This window comes from Xyrauchen texanus, chromosome 39 (genome assembly GCF_025860055.1).
Source record: "Xyrauchen texanus isolate HMW12.3.18 chromosome 39, RBS_HiC_50CHRs, whole genome shotgun sequence".
Classification (NCBI taxonomy): Eukaryota; Metazoa; Chordata; class Actinopteri; order Cypriniformes; family Catostomidae; genus Xyrauchen; species Xyrauchen texanus.
In genome coordinates, this window is record NC_068314.1 from 20583120 (window position 1) to 20605280 (window position 22161).

Sequence of the window (22161 nt, forward strand, 5' to 3'; positions counted from 1 at the left end):
TCCAAGGCAGCATAGTGTGATGTAAAATGTTCTAAAACAAATTCCAAGGTAACAACGTCATATCTAATGATCTATAGCAAATTTATTTAAGCAAGTTAAAGAAAATATTTAATGACTATTATGCTTGTTTCTCGCCAGAAATGAGTTACAAGTAAAATAAATAGTGAAAAATAGGCATTTGATGGTTTAGTGTTCTTATTAAACAGGATCTTAGTAAACAGGATTTTATGCAAATAGCAGTTCACCCAAAAATTATCATTCTCTCATCAACTGCCCTCATGTCTCAAACTCTATTCACTTGTTCTTTTGTGGAACACAAAGGTTTTTCCGAATGATGGATGGGGTGTTTTTGACCACAAAATGTAATTCAGTGGGGTCCAAAACTTTCAAGTTCCAAAAAGTACATAACGGCATCTTAAAAGTGGAGTGGTTTAATCCATGTCTTCTGAAGTGATATGATAGCTTTGGTTGAGAAACAAAGCAAAAATTCAGTCCTTATTTACCAAAAAGCTTCACTTCCACCTAGCTCTTTTATGCATGTTCATGAGAGAAGCTCGCTCCTAACATTTACGCAATACAACCAGAAGTTCTCATGTTCCAATGCATGCTCTTCTCAACCGCAGTGTAATATTAGCTTTAAAGTGAACAGCTCCTGATCAGTCAGGTTTTATATTAAAGCCACAATCTAGTCTCAATCATGACTCTATCTAGGCCCAGCAAAATGCCTTTTTTTTCTCCTCTTTCTCTCTCATTCAAAATTTTAAGAATTTCATTGTAAACTGGATTATTCTGGTGCTGGGTGCAGGTTAGTCTATACAGCATTCCAATCATACTAAAATATGTGATATGCACTCACTGAGCACTTTAATAGGCACATTATGGTCCTAATAAAGTGCTCAATAGGGTCTTCTGCTGTTGTAGCCCACCCGCCTCAAGGTTCTACTTGTGCATTATGAGATGCTGTTATGTTGACTACAATTGTTCAGTGGGGTTTTCAGAGTTACTGTAGCCTTTTTGTCAGCTCGAACCAGTCTGGCCATTCTCTGTTGACCTCTCTTATCAACAATGCATTTCCATCTGCAGAACTGCTGCACACTGGGTGTTTTTGCTTTTTGGCACCATTGAGTAAATTCTAGAGACTGAAAATCCCAGGAGATCAGCAGTTACAGAAATACTCAAACCAGCCTGTCTTTTGCCAACAATCATACCATGGTTTAAGTCACTTTTCCCCATTCTTATGGTTGATGTGGACATTAACTGAAGCTGCTGACCCACATCTGCATGATTTTATGCATTTCACTGCTGTCAGATGATTGGATTGAATAAGTAGGTATACAGGTGTACCTAATAAAGTACAGGTGAGTGTGGCAGTGAAACACCTGCTCACATCGACACTGTATTTCACTGTGTAGCCCTGAAAGCCAACTGTTGCACTAGTTAGGCTTACATCTTCTATCGGAAGAAACAGTACTCACTGAATTCACATAGTCCAAGTATTTTTATTATGTAGTATCGTTTTATGAATGCAATAATGCGCTAATATTTGAGGTGTGCGCCTGACAACACCATTTAGCCATGACCATATTCACAATGTCGCATGGCCTCTTGTAACATATTTCTTCATTATAATGTTTGGTTCATAATTCTATTGCAAAGTATCTAGTATCTTGCAAGATACACTATGAATTTAAATGGTTATTCACTAAAAACAAATGTCCTCCTAGAAAGAACAAACATTTATTTGTGGATCCCAGGAAGCTAGACATCAAATTTATTAGGCCAGTTGGTTTCAGTGTTTCCGTCTTGTTCCTCAATTTAATGACAGTTGTCTTGCCATCCACTAGATATTTATCTGTCTTTCCTTTCGTGAACAGATCACATTGCATTGATTATTGAGCTGCTGGGGAAGATTCCTCGTAAACTCATCCTGAACGGCAAATATTCCAAGGAATTCTTCACCAAGAAAGGTACAGCATGAGTAATTGCTCAGCTAATGTTCGTTTCACTTACGTGATAAACTTGCTTGCAGTTCAGTATGCTTGCATGAATTGTTATAGCATGATTAATGAGGTATGTCAGTCACTCCCATTGTTGGTATGACCATTACATTTTTCAGTGTGTGTGCCTGTAGCCCATATATCCTCTCCTATTTGTTGCCGGCTGTCATTTTAAAACCGATTTATCTTCTAAAGTCTGATTGGATGAGGCTCCCCCAGACCAAATATTTTCGTAGTTGACTATTAGTCATTAGTTTAAGCCATTAGTCGACTAGTCGCACATTTAATATATTAATTTAATTACTTAAATATATATTTTTGGGTGGCTTCAGAAAATGGTTTGTCGTTCCAGGGCTGAATAAGAATAATAGAAAAAGAATAGTATCGTTAACATTGCTAACACTGTTCTACATTACAGAGAAATACTTAACCATAATAACGAGCCTTTAAAATATACATTTTACAAGCGCACACACGAAGCAAGACGCAGCGACACCGGCAAAAGTGGTAATGATCCTGAATGGTTGGAAAAACCAGCAAAGGAGTCTGTCTGAACATTTTGTTAATTTATAGTGATAAATGCACATTAGGGTCGACGTTGGTCAGAGTGAGCGCCAATAGCTGATGCCTTTGTCGATGTCAAGACGATATTTGTCTCGTTTTCCCATTAATTTATTATTATCATCAAATATTGCAAATAATTTGCCCATAGACCATACCCGTCAACACTCCCGTAATTTGTATGGCCCAAACCTTCATTATATGAATGATCACATCAATATATTATTCCAAGGTTGTCCAGTTGCCAGATCTTGAATGAAACGCATCCTACTCACACACACAACACATCATACAAATTACAACCCATTTGTGACCTCAACCTGGCAACCTACAACCCAGTTGCGCTGTTGATATCTGTGCAGGTAGTAGATGCGGGAAGTTGAATCAAGCATCACTGGTAGATGGGAGGAGAATATATATATATATATATATATATATATATACACACACACAAACAGTATATATATATATCGTGAAGGAGGGAACAAAATAAATGTACTCACACACATTATATATTTTCCCAGACACTGAAATACCCGACCGGTAGAGAATGCACAGATGAAGCAGGTTCTTTGCCAAAAGTTGAATAACACACATTTTGATTGCATATAATTTGTTCCAGTTTCATTTGAATCTTTTGGTAAAAAAGTTACAAGTTTGAAATCAAGGTGTCTTGCTTTTATTATGTAGGCTTAACCCTAACCCTGCTTTACGTAAATTACCCCAAAGTACCACCTAGCGTCCTGTGGAGTTTTTTTTTTTGGCGACTAACCGACCTATCAAAACTTGGTCGACTCTTCTCATTGACTAACCTTTGGATGACTATCAGGGGGTAGCACTAATACATACATTAAAATAGCAGATGACCTCACAGCTTGCATGGCAACTGAAAACAACATTGTTTCGTATTTCCTTTTTTTCTGAAAATGAAAAACAAAGTGTTTCTATTTGTTTATTAGGTGATCTGAGGCACATCACTAAGCTTAAACCGTGGGGATTGATAAATGTGCTGGTAGAGAAATATGAATGGGCACAAGAGGAGGCCCAGAATTTCTCTGACTTCCTGCTTCCAATGTTGGACCTCATCCCGGAGAAAAGAGCTACTGCTGCAGAGTGCCTCCGTCATTCCTGGATCTCCTCCTAGTGGACAAATGACAAACACACACACACACACTCACATACAATGTTCTTTGGAACTCCTGAATGCTCGCTGGTGACCGATGCTGTCTTATAGAGCCATACCTGGTGTCATGGAAAATATTAGCTGCGAGCTGCGAGAAGGTCCGGTCAAGCAGATCTTATCGGAATCCTGTTCTTATATTGTTGTCATTTTTTATGTAATGGGTTTAATTTGAGTGTGCTGTCATCTCATTGGTTTGAGCTCTTGCTGACTTATTCTAATAGATCTAATCAATTTTGTATCAATTTCCATCATATCAGGATTGTTTGAAACATTTCAGATTTGCTTTCAGAATCTCTCCGTTTTCTTAGAGCAGGAGTGTTCAGTTTATATGACTTGGGACTCATCAGCTGATTGTAGTGTTTTTTTACTGTATGGAAACCATAAAAAATGATTGTTGATCTTTAATATCGCCACAAAATTGTTGTAGATCATATGTCTGAATGAAGAGGGAACTCTGAACAGTTTCCACACACGATTGGACATTATTGAAGTTCTGAGTCTGATTTGTTTGTTTGTTTTGGAACTGTACTTAATGAATGTGCAATGCTAAGCAAGAGAAACATACCCATGCACTTTTACCAAAAAAGACTTAAGTAAATAAAACGAAAGAAATGCTAATGTTTCATCCATGTTTCCTTGTAGTACATCTTGCAATCATAAGATCTATAAAGTTCTATTAAAGGTTGAAATAACGAATTTTGTAACATTAATCATGTAGTATAATTGAGGAATAATGGGTGCCAGGGTCATATTGGTATCTGTTTATTAACAAAATCAGTGAGAAAATCTCAAATATTGTACATACTCATACCAAAGAGTTTGTTCTTCACAGGTTCAGTGTTGTACAGTCTTAAGTCCCATTGTTCGTGTACAGTTTTGTTAAGGCTTTCTGAATGAATCTGCAATGATCTGTGCAATTGGAGCTTTCACAGTGTTGCTTTAGGCAGGATATCATTGGTTTTTATTTTCCAGAGGGTGAAGCGGACACCGCTGTAGTTTAACTTGAATGGCTTTAAAGGCCTTTGATTTCTCTTTTGGATTAGGCGGTTTCATTTGACCTTTGGTGATACTACAAACATGTCCTCTGCTCTCTCTCTCTCTCTCTCTCGCTCTCTCTCTCGCTCTCGCTCGCTCTCTCTCCATTTTCAAGAATGTCTCTGCTTTTGATTTTTTCAGCACTGAACTAAAAGTTTTTCTGTATTAACTACAAATAAAGATTTGGAAATGGCTTGTGAATCTCTGATGTTGATTCTAATACTGTGTACTAACCAGATGCAACATATTTCTCTAGTGAATTCATTTTTCAAGCTTTGTTCTGAAAATATTTCATTGACTAGATATTGCCTTTTGTAAGCACTTGTGTAGAGTATGACTTGACCTCAAGCCTGTGTGATCACTCAAAAATGGCATTACCTTTGCTTAATTAAATTTGAGAATTTTTACAAGAAATGTAATGTCTTTCATTCAGGTTAAGTAGGTTTCATTGAGCCAACATTTAGTTGGATTAAGTCAAACTCAGTGTAATATAGTAGTTATAGCTACACTTCATTTGGTTTGTTGAACTCAATTTATTAAAGGAACTTTCAGGGTTAAGCTTGACAGCATTTGTTGCATAATGTTGAATGCCACAATGTATTATGACTTGCCCCCTCCTTTTAAAAAGTGCCAGTGAAGCACTTAAAATGGAAGTGAACGTTAAAACCCTAAACTTAAGTATAGCCAAAAGACATGCATGTAATCATAAAATACCTTGCTAACCTTGTCTGTGTGAAGTTATAGCCAACTTTAGAACTTCGTTGCATGACGATGTAATGTCAACAAACACTAAAAATGACAATTTAAACAACTTCACAGCTCAAATAATACAAGCGTTTTAACAGAAGAATTAATGTAAGCGCTTTATAAAATTGTCCACAGCCCTGTTTTATCAATGCTACATTAACACCACAAAAAGTGTTCATAGTCCCAACTCAAATGGATTCAGTAAACTTCAATTTTACAAATGTAAATGTATAGAATGCAATAAAATCAAGTTGTAACAAAATGTTTAGAATTGTGCTGCTTTAGATTGTTAAGTAGGTATACTGAAAAAGCAGCAAAAATCCTTTTGGGGGAATCGCATCAGTTCATCTGTATTAGAGGGTCTTATTGGAGACGTCTGTGCACTGGTAAATTTAATCTTAAAAAGTCGTGGAGAATTATTGATCAAAAAGTACGACCACTCGGATGTTAACATAGAGCAATACGTTTTCCTACTGCCAGGGGGAATTTGCAGTTTATTTTGCTTTATTCATTTCTAGAATGCATTGCACACAACAGTGATGCGTTAACACCAGTGGCATAGCCAAAATTAGACCCAACCCCCCAGAATATTACAGATTATCCTTTGACTTCAGATATCATAAAATAGTTTGAATAAATTATGACTTTTTAAAGTGTGAAAGAGCTGTTTGATTGCACTGCCTTTCATGTTGTTAAGGAAAATTTTGTAAAAAAAAAAACCAAAAAGAATTTCAATTGAGCATTTGGCCCATCCATTTTTATTGAGGCCCACCCATAAGTAATTTCCTGGCTATGCCCTTGGTTAACACATTAGTTGCTCCTTACAAATTACCTTAATTTTGCCGCGGTTTCACAAAGTATGAAATAATCAGATTACACTTTACATATATTAGAAATATTGAGATTACTGAAGTAATCTCTTAGGTGGCAATTACTTTTACAAACGCTGAGGAGAGTTAAAATGCTTATTGACCTGCATATTTCAGAGTCGGTTTGATGGGGTCCATTGTGTAGTTCAGGGGCCTTTATGCTCTAAAAAGTAAGAGATCCATGAATCTATATTAGTTTTTGAACATTTTGGCATTGCATAAGGAAAACAAGAATAACATGATTAATACTGTTTTGTAGTTGATTTGTTGCAAGTGAACAGGCATGCAACAGAAAGCCACAAATTACACAGAAATCCATCACAGCTGAAAAAAAATTATATATATATATTTTTAATTTTTTACTAATACTGCATGTTTCAATTGGGCTCTTTATTATTACTTGTGTAGAGCGCCACCATTTTTAAAGGTCATTACCGAGCAGAAAGCTTCCGCACCTCTCTTAGGTGTATTTTGTATTTTTCAGGCCTCTTTGCACATTGTTAGTTTTACACCGCACACAATTTATGAACTTATCTTTTATTAAAAGACAGAAAAACATCACACACCTGAGATTGCTGAAAGAGTTTCTTCTCGGTGGAATGATGAAGGGTCGGACATGAGGTACTCTAATCACAACACCCTCTGCTCTCTCTCTCTCTCTCTCTCTCTCTCTCTCTCTCTCTCTCTCTCTCTCTCAATTTCAATTTCAATTTCAAATTTGCTTTATTAGCATGACTGTGTAACACAATGTTGCCAAAGCATCAACATATTATATATAAATAATAAAACAAACAGACAAACAAACAAAACATATATGTATAAATCATGTCACATGTAGCATTGTAAATAGATGGATAAATAAATATACACACACTGTATAAATAAATACATTGGGTCACTCTAGAGAATTAGCTGTCTCTGGCGTTGTGAATAGCTAGCACATATTTAGCCGCTAGTGCAGCTGTATTATCATCTTCTCCGAGTAAGAAGGACATTTTTTCAGTGTCACTCAGTTCATAGAATGATGGGATCAAGGCTTCAAATTTGGGCAGAAACGTTTCTCTTATATTGCTATATTTCGAGCAAAAGAGCAGAAAGTGTTCCTCATCCTCTATGTGCTGTAGATCACAGTGTCTACAGATCCTCTGCTCTCTCTCTGTCCATGTTTGTCTACGTCTTCCTCTCTCTATCTCTAGGTCATGGTCACTTAATCTGTATTTGGAGAGGATTTGTCTTTCTTTAAAATGTTTAATAAATAGATAACTGGCCAATTTAGTGGTTCTATTGAGGGTCGAGTAACATTGGAGTTTATTCTGGAGGTCAAAATGTGCTTTTAATGATTTATCATGAGTGTCTTTTAGATTTGTGTGGATTTCTTTAATAATAATTTTGGGGCTGTAGCTGTGGTCAATAGGGAGTATAGTCTGATGGACGAGTTGAAGAGCGAGTGTGTTCAGAGGATGAGGTTCTGCTGAGGATTCATTGGCGAGGAGGGCTTTATATTGCACTGACTCTGGATCAGACTGATGGAGGTGATGCCAGAACTGAACACATCTCTTCTGGATCTCAATGTTCAGCGGGTACAGGCCTAGCTCGGCCCTGCAGGCGGCGGTGGACGTGTTTCTGTGGACCCCTAAAATATTTTTGGCAATTTCCAATTGTAATTTTTCTACTGGTGTTTTATCCCAATTTTTAAAATTTAGTACTGGTCCCCAAATTTCACATCCATATAAAATAATTGGTTTTATTATTGAATTATATAATTTGATCCAGGTTTTAATGGGTAATTTTAAGTGTCCGCGATCGTGATTTTATGGCATAGAAAGCCCTCCGTGCCTTTTCACTCAGAGTTTTAACAGCCAGACCGAGCGTCCCGAGGCGTTGATGTCGATACCCAGATAGCTATAGCTCGTGCTGTGCTGCAGGACCTGGCCTTTATACAGGAACTGGTGTTTGTGTGCCTGAGATCGGGCCTTCTTCTGGAACACCATGACTCTGGTTTTGTCCAGGTTGACTGTCAGGGCCCAGTCTTGACAGTACTGTTCCAGCAGGGACAGGCTCTGCTGAAGGCCCTCAGGTGTGCGGGACAGCAGGACCAGATCATCCGCGTACAGCAGACATCTGACCTCTGACCCCTGACCCCTGGCCTGTGTGTGGTGTAGAGTGAGACCTCTTAAATCTTAAGCATTAAATCTCTCTCTCTCTCTCTCTCTCTCTCTCTCTCTCTCTCTCTCTCTCTCTCTCTCTCTCTCTCTCTCTCTCTCTCTCTCTTTAAAATAAAGAAATAGTAAATACTGCAAAGTAGAACCTTTAAATATATTGCATTATGCACCGTGCTGCACTAAACTGCCATTTAATCGTTGTTATTGCTATGTAAATTAAAAATACACTCATAAGTCTTAATAAGCTGGCCCATTTTACCAGTATCACCCTGTCCCACTGTGCCAATGTGCCTCTGCTAAAGTCAGACCGAAGAAAAATTATTCCATAAATAATATCTATAAATTAAGGAATTTAAAAATAAAAAATTCTGATACGCTTTCACATCATAAATCATTATGTGTAACATTTCGTGAAATGAGCTCTGCTATGCATTCCAATGTAAAAACATCAAATTAAAACCTCAAAAAGGGAATTGTTTACTTCTCAGAGATTAGTTTAGAAATTATTTTTAACCATTTTGGGCAATACATATTGATATAATGTGGATGAAGCTTTACTGTCCCACTTTACCCATATTCACCCTACGACATGCCCAAAGCCTGATGAACTTGAATGTTTAAATAGTAAAGTGTGGTGCCAGAACGCTGTTCCAAACCTTTCCTGCCCAGTTTAAAGTCGGTGGACACCAGCGATGAAAATTCATCCTATTTGTTTACTAAATGCATGTTATTTATCTTATTGTGAACGATTCATCCATGCATTTTTTTTATTTTGACCTTGTAATCTTTAATCAAAATGTAATAACTTGACAGACTTCTCGCTGGTGACATATGCAGGACTTCTCCAATCATTTAGTTAGGTTAAAATCGAACCCCTTTCTTACACCGTAAATACCACAACCTTGCGTAGAGCTGAACAAAACATCAATCGCATGTTGGTGAAGATGGCATTGGCATGGTTTAAATATAGACTGAATTCTAATCAATCACATCTTGTAAGCAAACTCCTATATGCTCAACTATAGAGTATAGTTTTGTTGCAATAATCTAACATTAGGCTACTACAGTGATAAGCTTTTTTTTTCTTCTTCTTCTTTGGTGAATTCTAACCTCCAAAGAAATAGTTCACCCAAACATTTTAATTCTCTCATCATTTACTCACCCTCATGCCATTCCAGACGTGTGACATTTTTCTTATGCAGAACACAAAGTTGTTTAGAAGAACATCTCAGCTCTGTTGATACATTCAATGCAAGTGAATGGTGGCCAGAATTTTGAAGGTCCAAAAACCACTTAAAGCAGCATAAAAGTAATCCATACGACTCCATTGGTTTAATCCGTGTCTTCGGATGTGATATCATTGGAGTGGTAAAGAAACAGAGAAAAGGTTATTTTTTACTATAAATTCTTCTCCCTACCCAGAAGGTGGCGATATGCACAAAGATTCTGAATCACAAAAGAAAAACAAATTGAAAGTGTAGATTTATATATCAAAAAATTTACTTAAATCTTGATCTGTTTCTCACTCACACCTATCATATCACTTCTGAAGATATGGATTTAACCACTGGAGTCGTATGGATTACTTTTATGCTGCGTTAATGTGCTCTTGGAGCCTCGAAGTTCTGGTCACCATTCACTTGCATTGTATGGACCTACAGAGCTGAAATAGTCTTCTTAAAATCTTTGTTTGTGTTCTGCAGAAGAAAAAAATCATGCACATCTGGGATGGCATGAGGGTGAGTAAATGATGAGACATTTTTCATTTTGGGTCAACTATCCCTTTAAAAGACCAGTACTTTTTATTTTGATACTTAAGTACATTTGAAAGCAAATGCTTTTGTACTTTTACTCGAGTGGAAATTTAAAAGGAGTAATTTAACTTTTTCTGGAGTAATATTTCATCAAGGTATTAGTGTACTTTGTCCACCACTGAATAAAAGTAATCCATACGACTCCATTGGTTGCATCCATGACTTCAGTAGCAATATGATAGGTGTAGGTGAGATAAATATCAATATTTAAGTGCTTTTTGTTACAATGAATCTCCATTTTCACTTTCACATTCTTTTGTTTTGCCAATTTGCATTCTTTGTGCATATTGTCACCTACTGGGTAGGGAGGATAATTTATAGTAAAAAAGGACTAAATCTTGATCTGTTTCTCACCAGCACCAATCATATTTTCTCTAAGACATGGATTTAACCACAGGAGTTGTATGGATTGATTTTATGCTGCCTTTATGTCCTTTTTGGAGCTTCAAGGTCCTGGCCACCATTCACTCGCATTGAATGGACCTACAGAGCTAAGATATTATACTAAAGAAAAACAAAGAAAGTCATACCCTTCTGGGATGTCATAAGGGTGAGTAAATGATGAGAGAATTTTAATTTTTGGGAAAACTATCCCTTTAAGGCAAGAGTCAAATAATGTATATTAAAAAATAAAAAAAAAACAAAAGAATTTACTTGAGAAACAAGTGTGACAACTAGCCCTACTCTCCTCTACATCATTGGCATAAATTCTCTTCAACTACCAGAAATACACTTTGCATTGGGACAGTTGCCTGGCAACTTGAGACACACTTATCTCCTCATTTATTATTCATATGGCAATATAGTCTGAACAGGGCAGCTGCTGCTGCTGTGGGTATAGCTTTACACACACACACACACTCACTTTCCAACTCACTTTCTTTTAATGAGCAAGTGTAACAATTGAAATGCATTGTTATATAAGATGATGAGATATCAGAGGGTTATCTGTGTCAACATCAATAACTGCATTAGATAGGGCAACATTTAAATACATTATATTTCACAGCAAAGCAACATGTTTGCTGTTTGCACAAACGGTATATAGCTCTAAACTGGAGCTTTTTTGTCTCTCATTATGTTCAAATGATAAAAGAATATTTACTGCACTAAATCCCCCAATATTACATACTGTAAAGCAGCATGCATTCTCAAGAAGATGTGGAACTATCCAGGGTGCTGAAGTCTTGAGCAGCCTTATGTCAGGAGTTTAAGGTCTCATATGAAACTGTTGATTTCTCTATCGCCCGCATTTTAATTCTGGGAGGCAGCAAGTTTAGAATATCTGTGCTGATTGACACTTTATAATTTTTATGACCTAGTCTGTAAATAAACACTGATAAATATATTCACAGTGGCCCTAAAAAGTATTTGAAAACTTCAGTCACATTTAAAGGAATACTCCAGGTTGGGTTAAGCTCAATCTACAGCATATGTGGCATAATGTTGAGTATCACAAAAAACAATTTTGACTCATCCCTCATTTCTTAAAAAAAAAAACTTACAAATTACAACACAATTACATTTCTGCATTAAATCCTCCAAAAATGGGCCCCATTCACTTCCATTGCAAGTGCCTATTGCAACCTCGATTTTTAAAGAAAGGAATGAGTTGAAATAATTTTTTGTGGTGATCAACATTATATAAAAGAAAAGAAAATGAGTATGTTGTCACTCACCAGCTGCCAGCTGCATCAGGCACAGATCTTATACACGCTGCCTGAATTGCAGGAGAAGAATAAATTAAAGCAAACAATAGTTCCCACGATTAGTAGCAAAGAAGTCCCAACGAAGGACATGGCGGTTTTAAAAGCACCAGAAGGAATGGATCCAAAGTCCAGGGCATTGCCTTTACACGCCAGCTCTCCTGTGATGGGATTCCCAATGCAATAGTGAAAAAGCCCAAAGTAACCCGACTGAGGTGTATCGACACTGTCTCCAATCCAGTAGGTTTGAATGAACACCACCACAGAAATGATGGCAAAGCAAATGATGAGATTGAACACAGCACACCGACAGCCCTTGCGTTTCTCACATAGTTTGAATGATAGACCTTGGCGGCCTCTTGGGCAGATAACATTTTAGTCATGTTTGCTGGAGATGGTGGTCTACCCGAGGTTGGGTGTTCAGTAAATGAATGATCAGAAAGAAACTGACAACTATTGGGAGAGAAAACTTCCCACTTTGTTTAGTCGAAACATGCAAAATTGGTAATCAAATAGTTAAAAGGCTTCCATGAATCACACCACTACTTAAAACAAAGATCAGATTATGTTTGTTTGTTCCATAAAAGGAAACATAAGCCACCCAGACAGCAAATGTCTCCTTATTTCCTCAAGGAACTGTACTATGAATGGTCAATTCTTGTTCCTGAGAGGTGTGTGGGATAACCTAACCCAGAGTTACAGTAACCTGAGACTCCATCCGTTTCTCAGAATAAACTAAGACAAATGTATCCTCCAACTGTGCCCATTAGATCCAACCAATGAGAACGTGGTAACTTCATTCTCATAGACATTCACTGATGCTGTGAGATCATGAGATTATTAATTAATGTAGGTGTACAGTTGCTTTCTTGCTGTGCCTCAAATCCTTGAGAGATGAATCCTTGTCTGTGCCATAAAGGGATAGTTCACCAAAAAATTTTAATTCTCTCATCATTTACTCACCATTATGCCACCCCAGATGTGTATGACTTTCTTATCTCTGCTTTCTTGGTCCATAAAATTCAAGTGAATGGTGACCAGGCCTTTGTAGCTCCAAAAATTACATAAAATTGAAGTAATCCATAAGATTCCAGTGGTTAAATCCATATCTTCAGAAGCGATATAAAATGTGTGGGTGAGAAACAGATCAAAATTTAAGTCCTTTTTGTTTTTACTCTAAATCTCTACTTTCACTTTCACATCTGAAAATTTAAAAGCACTTAAATATTGATCTGTTTCTCACTCACACCTATTATATCGCTTCTGAAGATATGGATTTAACCACTGGAGTCATATGGATTACTTTGTTTCCTGTATGTGATTTTTGAAGCTACAAAAGTCTGGTCACCATTCACTTGCATTGTATGGACCTACAGAGCTGAGATATTTTTCTAAAAATCTTCGTTTGTGTTCTACTAAAGAAATTAATTCACACACATCTGGGATGGCATGAGGGTGAGTAAATGATGAGAGAATTTTCATTTTTGGGTGAACTATCCCTTTAAAAAATGAGATCCATATTTTGTCTGTCTATCTTATCTGTCTCTCTTTCTCTCTGTCCATCACAAATCCAAAATAGGAATTGCCAGCAAGTGCATGATTTGTCCAATAGGAGGCACTGTGATATTATAAAACAGCAACCCTGCAAGCAACTTTAAGAAACAAGAAGAGTTTTAAGTGGGAATCTCATGCATTTTCTTTATGATCACCAATTTACTATAATAACTGGCCCTATTATTCTATTAAAGACATCTCCTCTGTTCAGAGTTCAGACAGATTTTCATTAATGCTACTGTTTGACATTCTGTATACAGCTATTGTGTGGCAAATCAGATTAGGCCTGCTTTTAGTGAAATTATATATGCAAGGTACTAAATAATCACCCTGTCAGTTTTAACAATTGTTGGCGTACCATTTCTATAAAAATGACAGATGGGGACAAATAACACTGACATTTAGGAGGGAATAATGTCACCATCCCCATCACCTGTCCCTGTGCTGCATAATTGCCCAATAATTCATGATTAAAATATATGAATCAAAGGTGCTGGGACAATAGCACAATACAGTGACCACCTGGGGTTGAATGTGGAAATCAATGAAGCGCTCGCCTTCACTGCCCAATTCAGCTGTTCCCCTGCGAGTCATGAATAGCCGCCAGACGCACATCAAGTGGTGGACAGAACGTGCCATCTGCTGCTCTTGATAGCATTTAGTAGGACAGAGAAATGTCACTTATTTTGTTATATTTTGCTGCTGACTCTGAGTCCAGTTGATTGGTGTGCATTGATTTATTTGAGTGAATAACACAACAACATAGTAAGCATCATAATGAGAAGAGACTGCTGTATGATATATTAACTCTTCTTGGCAGCAATTTGTTGATGGTAATGTGATTCCCCTTTGGGACATTTTGAACCTAAAATAAATAAAATGTAAGCATCATAACAAAGTATGTAAATACATTAATGTTATTAGATGCATGATATTTATAGTTTAGGTTCATTCTGTCTCTCTATCCATCAAGGGGTCCTTGGCCTGAAAAGGTTGAAGACCCCTGGACTAATTTACAAATCCCTGAACCCCAAAATGAGGAAATCACCCCGCACCATTTGTACTATGGACATGAATGATGTCTCAAATTGTGTGGCTTGTTAAGGAAAGGTTTGATATTACTTTCTAAGTGACCTGCCTTATGATTAGACTTGAAGGAGTAACCTGAGCCATATCTACTAGGGACTCTAGCAACCGAATAGCAACGTGCTAAACGCACTCAGAACAACTTAGCAACTGCATAGCAACGCCGTGGCTGGCTACCACTCAGAACGCATGCGTTTGCGTTTCAGAAGTCGTAAAAATGTACTTCATAGATTGCATTGAAACACTACAGTAAAGCCTACATCAGACAATTAGGAGGTTTTAAATCACCCTGTGGTCATTCATGGTGTGGTCTTTATACAATGTGGCCCAACAGCTGGTGTCCATGAGTGAAATGTATTTACAGTAATGAGCCCTGCGCTTCACCAGCAGTGTTCTATAATGATTTGACCCCTGTTGCTTTGGGGTCCCTAAGAGCTTTGTCAGTGTTTGCTTGAATAAGTCAATGAAATCCAGTTAAAGCTGTTTTTGTCTATTTATAAAACTTTCATTTTTCTTTAAGAATCAGGTATGTGAGAGCAGAGATTTATAGGCAGTTGTTCCGAGTGTTTCACCCGTGGCGTAAGACAGAGGCTCATCTCATGATGTTGTTTGCCTCAGGTGGAAGTGAGGCTGGTCTATTCACACTGCAACACTTTGTGGTCATACTGAATGACAGACTGCACAAAAGGCTTTTTGTGTGGGGACAGGGGTTCTATTTATGTTTTTAAAACCGTTTCCATGAAAAGAAGGCATAAGATACTCTTAAAAATAAACTGTTATGTATCTGTTGCAAAACAGTTGATCAAATAGGTCCATGCTCAAAAAGTGTAATACAATGTATAACTCTTGTAAGTTGAGTCTTCAATATACTATTGTAAACTTTAAAATTGTATAATGCATAATAACACATGATTGGGGTCCAATCCATCATTTGTTTTAAGGCATTATTTGGAATTGTTATTTCGGGTTTAACACAAGTTAAGCTCTGTCGACAGCATTTGTGGCCTAATGTTGATTACTACTAAAAAATATAAATATATATTAATATTGATTTGTCCCTCATTTTGGAGGGTTTTATGGCAGAAATGTAAAGCTTATAATTTGATGAAATCACTTATATTAATTCTTTTGTTAAAACTTGTGTATTATTTGAGCTGTAAAATGATCTAGATCTACATTTTTATGGTCATTTTAAGGTTTTAGAGTACTAACGATGATCACGTCGTCATGATGTTGTAAAATTGTATATTACTTAACACAGAAAAGCTTAGTAAGTGATTTTCTCACACTAAAACCACGTTAACACCATATTATTCATGCCTTGTGGCCATCCTTTTGTGTCAGCGAGTATTTTAATGTTTAAGGATTTACCCCACTCACTTCCATTGTAAGTGCCTCATTGTAACCAAGATGTATTTTTTTAAGAAAATCAGGGACAAGACAAAAAAAAAATTCTCCCAATTTGGAATGCCCAATTCCGACTACTTAGTAGGTCCTCGTGGTGGTGGTTACTCACCTCAATCCGGGTGGGTGGCCAAGTCTCAGTTGCCTCCACTTCTGTGACCGTCAATCCGCACATCTTATCACGTGGCTCATTGTGCATGACACCACAGAGACTCACAGCATACGGAGGCTTGTTCTACTCTCCGCGATCCACTCACAAATTACCACGCGCCCCATTGAGAGCAAGAACCCCTAATCACGACCATGAGGAGGTTACCCCATGTGACTCTACCCTCCCTAGCAACTGGGCCAATTTGGTTGCTTAAGAGACCTGGCTAGAGTCACTCAGCACACCCTGGATTCGAACTTGCGACTCCAGTGGTGATAGTCAGTGTCAGTACACGCTGAGCTACCCAGGCCCCCGACAAAATACATTTTTGTGGTAATGAACATTATGCCACAAATGCTGTTGATTGAACTTAACTTGTATTGAACCCGGAATACTCCTTTAAAGTAAACTTTAAATGTATTAACACAAAGAGGTTAATTCAAGGGCTATTGTACTGTCATTTGGTCATCATCACACTATAAATCCAGATAGGGTGATCAGGTATAACTTATTACAATGCCACTAATCAAATAAAAATAAATACATACTTATTCCTTGGATACTTATGAAATAAATAAATTAGATAAAGAAATAAGTGGAAACACTGATTTGAATTAGTTTAATTGTGTTAGCAACAAATATAAAACTAGCACAGTAGGAAATGATGGTTATTGTACAAAAATATTTGGCCATGATCTGACAAGGTCATGATTTACCAATCAGAATGAAGTATTCCAGAGAGCCACTTAATAATATAATGATTATTATATGATCTAACATCAGTTATAATCACCATTATGGGGGTTACCATTCTGTACAAGAACAGTGATTATAAGGCATTTTTAATGCATTTAAGGTATAGATTATGCAAAAATGTAAATTCAGACATCATTTACTCTCCTTCATGTTGTTATGCAAAATGTAAGACTCAATCACTATTCACTTTCATTGCATCTTTTTCCATAAAAAGGTTTTGAAACAACAAGAGAGTGAGCAAATGGTTACAGAATATTTTATTGTTGGTTTCACAAAAAGCCAAAAAGTAAATGGCCTTTCCTGTCATGTGCACTAACGTGGTTCCAAGTGGTCCAGGCTTGCCTACTCTTTTTACTCATCCCAGACAAAAGAATCCCCCCATCCCCTGCTCCGTGACCTCACCGTCATCCCCTCTACACATCAGGTCTCTCTGTCTGTCATGTGGCACTAACACTATCAATAACCATGTCACTGGGGCAAGTCCCACAGGCGATGCTCAACCCCAATACCCCGGCCCAAACCAGGCCCAGCATGAAATTCACAAGTCTGGGTGGAGAGAGAGGTGGGGCGAAACAGCACACAGCACAGAATGGAGGCCCCCCCGAAGAGACACTCTTTTGACCACCAAACCGCCCCGACCATTGACTTCCTCTTCACCCAACTGTGCGCTCATCAAGCTCTTTGCCTCAGTGACAGTCTTTGCCTTTGTCAACACTAGACAGAGTAATTATTTACCTCCTTTATGAAATCCATCCATTTGTCTCCTTCACAAACCAGTGATTAGCAGGGCAAGCTAATAAAAATACAGCTAATTCAAACATAAATCTTATGTAAGACTTAAAAGTAAGGCTTGCTTTAATAAGCATGCTTTTGTTCACTATTCTTGAAGTCAAATGGGCGTGTCTCATCTATTCAGGATCAGAAGCGCTCGTAAAAACAGTGATAACGTGAAACTGATCCTGCACATATCCTGATAATATTTGGTTGTATATACCAGCTTTGAGTCAGCCAACTCAATCACGAACAGAATCAACACAGTTTGTTCTTCTTTGACCAATTATCTGCACAAAAATCAAGCTCCTGCACCGGCTATTGTGTGCAAATTCACAATATTTGAAGGAAACAATATATATATATTTATTTTTTTCAATTTGGCATGCCCAATTCCCAGTGTGCTTTTAAGTCCTCGTGGTCGCGTAGTGACTCGCCTCAATCTGGGTGGCTGAAGACAAATCCGAGACCGTCAACCCGCTCATCTTATCACGTGGCTTGTTGAGCGCATTGCAACGGAGCCATTGCGCATGTGGAGGATTCACGCCTTCCACCGCGGCATCCATGGCCAACTCACCTGGCGCCCCACCGAGAGCGAGAACCACATTATAGCGACCACGAGGAGGTTACCCCATGTGACTCTACCCTCCCTAGCAACCGGGTCAATTTGGTTGCTTAGGAGACCTGGCTGGAGTCACTAGGGAACTCCAGGGGTGGTAGCCAGCATATTTACCACTGAGCTACCCAGGCCCCCACATTTGTTAATCCTTAAGTAATCATAACTTTTTTATATGACAGTTGTTTACATATGTGGATTGATATTGTAATAGTGCTTTAGCATACACACTCACATGGCAAAATTGTAAGGATAAATACGACTTTTCTAAATTTGGCTAATTTGTATGATATCGTATGACTGCACTCTTTAACTACAACCAATTACATCGCCGGACATCGTTTCCATCTATTACGTGACAATTACTTGCTTCCGTCACACACAACAGCTTCCTATCATGTTTGCCCACTCTACTGATTGGTTAGGTTTAGATAAGCGGTTTGGGTAAGGGCATAATATTAATAAGCTTGTCCTTAAAGCCTTTTGTGCGAAACTCGCACTTCCACATTAGATATCACGGCATTTGCACGTGATGAAATCGTACAAATTCATACGAACGAACTCGTACGAAATCATACAAAATAGCCAACCTCATAAAATATGTAAACATTTTCATGAGACTGGGTTGGCTTTAGCAGATATAAATGTTCCTCCTCAGTTTTCGTCATTTGTAAACAATAGCCCTTAAATAGCCCTTCAAATTTACATTATGTTTTTAGTTTTTTTCTTCGAAGAAAAGTTGCTCAAAACGTATTTGTTAGTTAAGAGTGGAAGTCATGTTTGTTCTTCAGCCAGATCTTATGAAAGAATTTATGGCCAGACCTTAAAAAAATTGAATTCAATATACAGTATACCCAGTGACTATTTTAATATAAATAAACACACAGTATTAAGGGTGTTTTTGATGTAACATGATGAAAGTGCTAGCAAAGATGAATACAGAAAAAAGTTTTCATCTGGATAATCTGGCCCCCGCAAGAAAGTAGTTGGTTGTAAGCATGACTTTTCATGCAACACCAAATCAAGCCGATAATATCAGATGCTAACCTGGGCTCTTTGGCAATCCCCTTTCCACACAGATGGTGGTGTTACAAGGGGGAGGATGGATGCAATTTGGGGATGGCTGAGGGAGTCTGTATGTCAACGTGTGTGTGGGTGGATGTGTGTGTTCTTTGTGTAGCCCAAAGGCACAGACACACACACATTAACAGACTGACCTAGATGAAGTCAGAACTGTCGGCTGTCGACTCTGTGCCTGGCCGTTCTCTCTACCCAAATTTGCGGCTGCTGTATTCACAGGATAGAAACAAACATGGCTAATCTGCCCCCCTCCACACACACACACATATATGCTGACAGAGTCAACCAAACCGCTCCTGACTATTGTACGGAGGCTTTTGTCTGGCGGTTCAGACCTCGGAGTGTATCGGGAGTTATCAAACCAGTGCTAATGTAAACCCACTGCAAAAGCTTTACAGCAATGACACACCAGTAACAATGAGTCTAGAAATATTAACAAAATAACTGCTAAAACTGAGGAAAAATGTACAAGACTCCTGTGTTAACATGTGGGAAAATGAGAGTTAGCAAAAACAGACTGCATAATAATATTCAATTCCAGATAATGGAAAAGGTTTCTTAAAGAATGTGAAATTGAATCAGCTTATGACCTCAAAGCTAAATATAGCAAACTGTGCAAACGGGATTATGGAAACATCAAAGAAATATGAAAATGCTTATCACGCTTTCTGTCACTCAGTTGTGGGTTTCTCTCACTCAATTTCTCTGGCAGAAATGCTCTGATTGTGTATCATTTCTATTTTGACTTATTGCCTTTGATCTGTTCTGTCATTTTAGAGAATTTCCAACACGTCAATGATTTTGTGTGTATGAACCGATTAATTATCCAATTTAAAAGGTTCCAATATCTGAAAGACTGAGCTGAGGGTTATATATATATATATATATTTACAGTATGTATATACACTGGCGGCCAAAAGTTTGGAATAATGTACAGATTTTGATGTTTCGGAAACACTTTTAAAAGAGTGTTATGGATCTTAACCCCATTGAGCTTTTGTGGGATCAGCTAGACTGTAAGGTGTGTGAGAAGTGTTGATGAGAGCTCTTTGAAGTAGTTTAAGAAGTTCTAAAATGTGTTTTTCAAACTGCGATAGTAATATTTCACATTATTAATGTCCTGACTATACATTGTGATCAGCTGAATGCCACTTTGGTGAATATTCTTTCCATAAGAGAAAAATCTGAACATTAGTCCAAACTTTTGGCCACCAGTGTATTTACAGTATATATATATAGAGAGAGAGAGAGAGAGAGAGAGTATATATTTCAAATACATTAGCTTACTACCCAAGCTGAGATAAACAAAAACAAATAAATAAATAAAATGTCATCATGTGATGTTTTAAACCTCACAACATGTTAAGCTCATAAAAATGCCCTGAATAACACTTAGGTAAGCAAAGAATCTGGGAGAGGGGTTTTGCTCTGCAAGATTTTTGGGCTGGCACCTGACATTTTTCACATGCAAATTTAAAAGCTGCCTGTTCACACATACAGTGGACTAATTTTATAAAAAGTGTCTCATTTGACAGATAACCCCCTAAATTCTCAATTTTAAGAAATGATTGCAATAATTAATACATTTGTATATGTTTACAATTTTATGATACATATATATTTAAAAAGTTTAAAAGCATGCTGTTTCAGTTCTGTGTCCTCAATTTTCAAGCAAAAAGTCTTATTTTATTCCACTGGATGGCAGCAAAAATATTTTTTTCCTCTATCACCTTCCTTCACATTATACTGATCTGAAATGTAGGTGGTGCTCTAACGCATTTTAGCCCTCACTCATAGACACTCATAGTCTTTTTTTAAGTGCTGAGAGCTTCCACATATTTTTGTTGAATATCTTGGCTTCTGAGTTGTCTAGAATTCCAATCTAGGTGTCATTGAAAAGCAGAGAATCCCAGATGTACAATGATGCGTAAGCTCTTTTGCTGATGATTTGTTTCTCATATAGACATGATATTTATTTTATTTTACACAACATTGGATTATTCACCTAAGCAAGCTAAGACACATGTAAACAAGTAATTTATTTAACTCATTTTAAAGCTAACAACCCAAGGTAAGATTTTTATATTAAATTTGAGGCTATTTGGGGCTTACAGATCAGTGGTCAGCAAAGAAAATAGATGTTTGCATTTTATGCCTTACCCAAATAAAATTTCACTTTGTGATATTTAAAAAAAATAATTCAAACTGTGGTAAAACCTTCCTGAGAGTATGAGCTTTCATTTGATATATGACTTGTCTATTTAAGTGCTATGTAAAGGAGTTTTAATTCTACTACGCAACCTCTAGGTGGGGCACAAATGTTTTCAGGACTTATTTTACGAAACTAAATGCAAGTGATGGGGTTCTCTGAAAAGTTCAGATTCTAAGCTTTCAAAAGATGCCACCTATGCCTAACTTATGCGTCCAGGGACTTTTGCGTTTTAATTGATATAATGGCTTGCCATAGTGCCTCCCAAGGAGTTTAAGAGGTAAACATTCATCTCATTTGAGATTTGATGGAACATTATGTGAATGATCTGATAATTTGTAGGTTTAATCCTATAAACTGTTTAGACATCTGTTTTGAATAGGGCTCATAATGCCTCTTATACTGTATACTTTGGATAGTGGGTGGCTGCCCTGTAATATGCAACATGCGTTAATGTATATGA

General features: G+C 37.4%; 1 protein-coding gene across 5 annotated transcripts in view; it reads left to right on the top strand.

The window, feature by feature from the left end:
• The window catches only part of LOC127632471 (SRSF protein kinase 1-like), a 56721-nt gene extending 52360 nt beyond the window's left edge, over positions 1–4361 (top strand). For all 5 annotated transcript variants that reach the window (XM_052111056.1, XM_052111058.1, XM_052111057.1 and 2 more), the window contains 2 exons: positions 1875–1967; positions 3518–4361. In XM_052111056.1, the coding sequence (XP_051967016.1) occupies positions 1875–1967; positions 3518–3702 (278 nt within the window). In that variant the 3' untranslated portion in view covers positions 3703–4361. The remainder of the gene's footprint in view (positions 1–1874; positions 1968–3517) is intronic.
• Positions 4362–22161: the final 17800 nt, after the last annotated feature.